The sequence below is a fragment of the Agelaius phoeniceus genome, chromosome W, assembly GCF_051311805.1.
Source record: "Agelaius phoeniceus isolate bAgePho1 chromosome W, bAgePho1.hap1, whole genome shotgun sequence".
Lineage (NCBI taxonomy): Eukaryota > Metazoa > Chordata > Aves > Passeriformes > Icteridae > Agelaius > Agelaius phoeniceus.
Genome location: NC_135301.1, coordinates 2,541,732 through 2,547,500, shown reverse-complemented (window position 1 = coordinate 2,547,500; position 5,769 = coordinate 2,541,732). Strand labels below are relative to the sequence as shown.

At 60.2% G+C, this 5,769-nt stretch overlaps 1 protein-coding gene across 7 annotated transcripts in view; it reads left to right on the top strand.

The window, feature by feature from the left end:
• Nucleotides 1-5,450, top strand: part of LOC143696599 (uncharacterized) — a 54,887-nt gene extending 49,437 nt beyond the window's left edge. For 3 of the 7 annotated variants that reach the window (XM_077193182.1, XM_077193183.1, XM_077193179.1), the window contains one exon: nt 2,285-5,450. In XM_077193182.1, coding sequence (XP_077049297.1) covers nt 2,285-2,310 — 26 coding nt within the window. In that variant the 3' untranslated portion in view covers nt 2,311-5,450. The other 4 variants (XM_077193181.1, XM_077193180.1, XM_077193177.1 and 1 more) reach the window with 2 other exon arrangements.
• Nucleotides 5,451-5,769: the final 319 nt, after the last annotated feature.

Genomic DNA, 5,769 nt, shown 5'->3' with positions numbered 1-5,769 from the left:
CTGATGTTTTGAAACTGCTCCAGGGAATGTGGCTGCTGGGGAGCTGTTAATTGGCGTGGCTCCTGTGGAAGCAGATCCAGGCTGTGGAGAGCTTGTCCAGCCTCCCCACATAACCAGGACAGGCAGGGGCGGTTTCCCTGCCCCACCTCGGGCAGCTGAAGGGGCTCAGGAGAGGCTGCACATCCGATGGGATGAGTCTCAGAAAAGAGGATAACAAGGCCCTGGAGGGGATTTAAAGTTGGCTGCTCCTGGTGTGGGCCTGGAGGACAAACAGCCTCTAATCCCGCTCCAAAGGGAGATCCAAGGCCTCTCTTAAGCCGCCTGGTTTGGGCTCAGCCGGGAGCTGCCCCGGGGCTCTGCGGCTCCTTCCTGCTGCCAGGCTGGGCAAGGGGGGCTCTGTGCCAGCCGAGGGGGCTCTGCACCCCCAAATCCGGCACCTTGCCCGGGTCCATGGCACGGGGTGGCAGCGAGGCCGTGCGCTTGCTGTGGGTAAGGGCCTCGCAGTCTCTGGGATCCCAGACCAGAGCTGTGCCTTGAGCAGCATCCCTGGGGAACTTACACGGTGCTGGGGCTGCTTCCCGGCACTGAGACTCGCTTGTTTCTTTCGTTACGGTCCTGAGGGAGGCAAAGCCCGGGTTTCCTGGGATGGAGCTGTGAAACAGAGCTGGTTTGATCAGGGAGAGTCAGTCAGGAAGTGTGGGGGCGAGTTCGGAACACTCTGAATCTTTGTGCATTTGGGGGGTGGCCGAGGTGTGCCTCACCCCGAGGGGCACGCGGTTCTTTCCTGCCCATTGCCAGGACTACTTCCAGCAGAAATCCCTCAGTTTTCACCCAGCACAGAGCCCCGAGGTGCAGCAGGCGGCGCGCAGGGGCTCGGTGCGCCCTGGGAGCGGTCCCAGATGGGCTGGGAAGGCAGCGGTTTCCTCTGAGAGAGCTGAAGGTGCTGCCAGGTGTGCGGCTTCCTACCTGGAACGGGGCCACGGCTGGAAATGAGCGCGGGAGGGAGGGAGGCAGCGAGCGGAGCGTGGGTAATGCAATTACACAGCCGCTCCTCGTGCGCCGAGCAGGCCAAGCAGCACTAATGCCGCCGATAGCTGCGGGGAGGAGGCGGCAAACAGCTGCTGGGACAGCGCCGTGGCTGCGGGGCCGGGGCAGCTCCTTCCCTGCCCAGGCCCGGCCCCGGGTGAGAGCGACCGCTCCGGCTGCGCCCTGCTGTGCGCACACCCATTCCAGAGCCTCCCAGCTCCGCACCAACGCCTCACCGCGGTGTGATCGCCTGCTTTGTTCGCACTCATCCCTGGGGCTGGAAATCCTCCCGGCATCCCGGCGCTCACAGGCTCCAGGCCTGTCCCATGTCTGCTCCCACCCCTGGGTTCGTCTGTCTGTGTCGCCGAGGGGAACGGGAGAAAAGCAAAATATTTGTACGTGTGCGCCTAAAATCAGATTTCTCAAGGGCATTTCTGTAACACGCTCCCAGGAGATGATTCTGGAAAGTGCAGGAGGTGTTTGGGAGCCTCTGAGCCCCCAAAATCGTCAGTGGCTCTTTAAAATATGGATTTATCAGGTGTGGCACAGTGGGGGGAGATGTTCCAAAGGCTCCTCAGTGCCTGGAGTTGTTCCAAATGGAGAACTCTGGGAGAGCAGCAGCTGGAATCAAAGAGTTCGGAATTGATAAAATTGTGGTGTTTATATAGGGGTAATGAGGCACCTCTATTATAGCTAATGGTAGAGATTGTATAAAGTGATAGAAATTGTATAAAGTGATAGATTTACACATTATAGCTAATGGTAGAGATTGTATAAAGTGATATAGAAATTGTATGAAGTGATAGATTTACACCACATTATAGATAATGGTAGAGATGGTATAAAGTTATAGAAATTTGGGAGCCAGGGCTGGATCATTTCCCCTGGAGCAGATCCCGTGGATCCAGGGCTGGATCATTTCCCCTGGAGCCGTTCCCGTGGATCCAGGCCTGGATCATTTCCCCTGGAGCAGATCCCATGGATCCAGGCTGGATCATTCCCATGGATCCAGGCTGGATCATTTCCCCTGGATCATTTCCCCTGGATCCAGGGCTGGATCATTTCCCGTGGATCCAGGGCTGGATCATTTCCCTGGATCATTTCCTGTGGATCCAGGGCTGGATCATTTCCCCTGGAGCCATTCCCCTGGATCCAGGGCTGGATCATTTCCCGTGGATCCAGGGCTGGATCATTCCCCTGGATCATTTCCCGTGGATCCAGGGCTGGATCATTCCCGCTCCCTTTGCTCTTTCCGCAGCATCCCCAGCATTCCCGCTCCCATAGCGATTCCCACGGAAGGATCGTGTGCACGGGATAAAGGAGGCATTTAGCGGATGGCACACGGGCTGCTTTAGGAATGGCTTTGGGAATTGCTCCATCCTCCCGGGCCCGGGCAGGGCACGGCTCGGCCCGCCCTGATCCGCGTGTGCCCCCGGGCTGAGGCTGCTGAGGCTGCGGGCCGGGCATTGCCGCCCCCGGCTCCCCGGCAGGTGCTGCAGGCGCCGCGCTCGATGGGCATTAGAGGAATTGGGGCCGCTCGCTGCCGGCGCCGCTAATGAGCCTCGATTAGCGGGACACAGCTCCAGCCTCGCCTGTTATTGCTGCGGGGCGGCGCTGCGGGGCTGCCCGGTGCGCCTGCGGCACGGCAGCCTGGGGAGGGGACACGGGATGGGTGCGTCCTGCCCGGGGCTGCGAACCTTTCCTGGCCCTGCGGAGCACTGCAGCCCCTCGTGGAAACGCCACTCGCCCGCTCTTAAATGGTGACAGTTCCACGGTAATCACATGGTTAGAAATGTAGGAATACAATTGGAGTAACAACAATCTGGACAATTTGAATTTGAACAATGTGAGACAATAAAGAGTTACAGACAGTCTGGGTGCCTTTTCTGGGCAGCACGAGCCCGGAATTAACAGAGGATGAACCCTTAAAAATAACAGCCTGTTGCACATTCATACATCTCATATTCCATTCAAACACTGGATTCTGTCTGGGCATCCTCAGCTTCTTCCTCCCAGTCCTGACAGCGCCCTCGAGGCGGGAAGGAGCTCCTTTCTTCCGATAATGGGCAATAAATTCCTTTTCTCTAAGGAAAGATTCAGGTGTCCCGGGGCTGCTCTCTGGTGCGAGTGCCTCATCCCTTTCTTTAAAAATCCCACTGACATAGCTCTTACTCGAACTACAAAAGTCACCTTTTAGCTACAGGCCTCCATTGATGATATTATTAAAATAGTAATACAGCACTAATCAATACACAAAATACGTGTGGTAGAGCCATTTAATGTGCACTTTTCACAGAGTTCAGTATGAGAATGTTTATCCCAGTTACCGGGGGGTCACTGAAAATACCCCGTGCTGGCCAGGGAGCATTTGGGAAGCTGCTGCTGCCTTTCCCTGCCTGGCCAGGGATTCGGGAGCCGCACGTCCCAGGCAGAGCAGGGTCCCCTCGGGCCGCCTGGCAGCTGCAGCAAAGGTCAGAGAATTCATTAATTCATTAAAGTGTCCCCCGGCCGCCTCGGCAGATGCGCGGGCCAAGCCGCAGCCGCTGGGCCCCGGGGAGCCGAGAGGACATCCCGGACCTGCCGTGTGCTGCTGCCGGGGCAGAGGGGAGCAAAGGCAGCTCTGAAATGGAAAATATTCCCTGGTTCGGGACAACTGAGGGCTCCAGGTCCTGCTCCCAGCTCCGAGGGCACAAAGGCACCTCTGGAAATGGAAAATATTCCCTGATTCGGGAGAACTGAGGGCTCCAGGTCCCGCTCCCAGCTCCAAGGGCACAAAGGCACCTCTGGAATGGGAAATATTCCTCGGGTGGGGTGCTGGAGCTGGGGGCCATGGGGCCTGTAAGGGGCTGTGGGGTCCTGGTGTGCCACGCGTGCCATGGCAGGGACACCGAGGAAAGGCTCCTGGCATGGCCAGCAGCGCCCGGGGCTCTTTGTGCCAGCCCTCCCAGCTCCACGTGTTTACGTTCCTTCTGCTTAATATTTCTGCAATCTTCTCTGGCATCATCCACTCGCAATTTTTCTCCTCCCACTTCACACCTCGGCGGAGCCTTCTGGTCCCGCAGCAGATGCATTGTGAGGCTTCTCCTTCTCGGGCGCCCGCATATGCTCCATTAAAAGTGTTTGTTTCTTTCAGCGCCTCCCAGTTGGGATGTGACAAAAAGAAAAAAAAAAAAACCAAAAAACCCTCCCCAACTTTTTTTTTTTTGGCCCGGGCTCGGCCGAGGAGCTCCAGGCGCGGGGTCCCCGTGTCACCGCCCGCTCGGTGCCAGCGCACCGGCAGCCCAAGATAGAAGCGGGGCTTTGCTGCGCGCAGGAACACGGTGGGAGGCAGGCAGGCAGGGAGGTGCCAAGCGCGGGCGCGCAGAGCGCCACGGAGCCGTTGCCTAGCGATGGCAGCGCGGGCAGGCTGGCATTTCCCGCGGCGCCCAGCCGTGCCAGCCCCCAGCTGGCACCGCCGCGGGGTGCTCCGAGGGCACGGGGCGCAGCCGGGAAACCGCGCCGCGGCTCCGCTGCAGGTGCGCCCCCCGCGTCCCGGCGTGAGCAGCGCTCCCCAGCAGCGGAATTCCCGCCTGCAGTAACAGATGGTGGTGGAACGGCTCTGGCCGCAGCTGCGCCCATAAAACGCCTCTGTAATGGGCGCGCTTTTATTCCTGCTGGAAAAGGTGTTTGCTTCCAATTGCTGCAGGTGTGGAATTTCAGAGTAACCGGGCCCTGCCACCTCTGGGTGTGCGGCGCATCCCGGGCTCCCTTCCCGGGGCTCCGTGCGGGGCTGCGGCAGCGCGGGGAGCAGATGCTGGCTGAGCGATTCGGGCTGATGGACGGCACGCTCCGCGATGGGAGAGAAACCCCCATCCTTCCAGAGCACGGGAATTGCAACCCCCACCCTTCCACAGCACGGGAATTGCAACGCCCATCCTTCCAGAGCACGGGAATTGCAACCCCCATCCTTCCACAGCACGGGAATTGCAACCCCCATCCTTTCAGAGCACGGGAATTGCTGCTAAGCGGGTCTCCTCTCCAGCCCTCCGGGCCCGGTGTCCCTCCCGGGGATCTGCAGCCGAAGGCGGGGCTGCCCCGCTGGTTTGATGCGGAGCCCGGGCTCGGTGTCCCTCCCGGGGATCTGCGGCTCCAGGCGGGGCTGCCCTGTCCCTTCCCCGCTCCGAAATAAAACCCAGCGGGTTTGATCCAGAGCTCGGGCCTGGTGTCCCTCTCAGGGATCTGCAGCTCCAGGCGGGTTTGATCCCGAGCCCGGGCCCGGTGTCCCTCTCAGGGATCTGCAGCTCCAGGCGGGGCTGCCCTGTCCCTTCCCAGCTCCGAAATAAAACCCAGCGGGTTTGATCCAGAGCCCGGGCCCGGTGTCCCTCCCGGGGATCTGCAGCTCCAGGCGGGTTTGATCCAGAGCCCGGGCCCGGTGTCACTCCCGGGGATCTGCAGCTCCAGGCGGGTTTGATCCAGAGCCCGGGCCCGGTGTCCCTCCCGGGGATCTGCAGCTCCAGGCGGGTTTGATCCAGAGCCCGGGCCCGGTGTCCCTCCCGGGGATCTGCAGCTCCAGGCGGGTTTGATCCAGAGCCCGGGCCCGGTGTCACTCCCGGGGATCTGCAGCCCAAGGCGGGGCTGCCCTGTCCCTTCCCCGCTCCGAAATCAGCTGGAATCTCATTCCCGCAGCATTCACACAATTCCCAGCTGTGGAGTGACTCCACATTGGATTTTTCCGTCCTCCCTCGGGTCGGGCAGCCCTTCCCA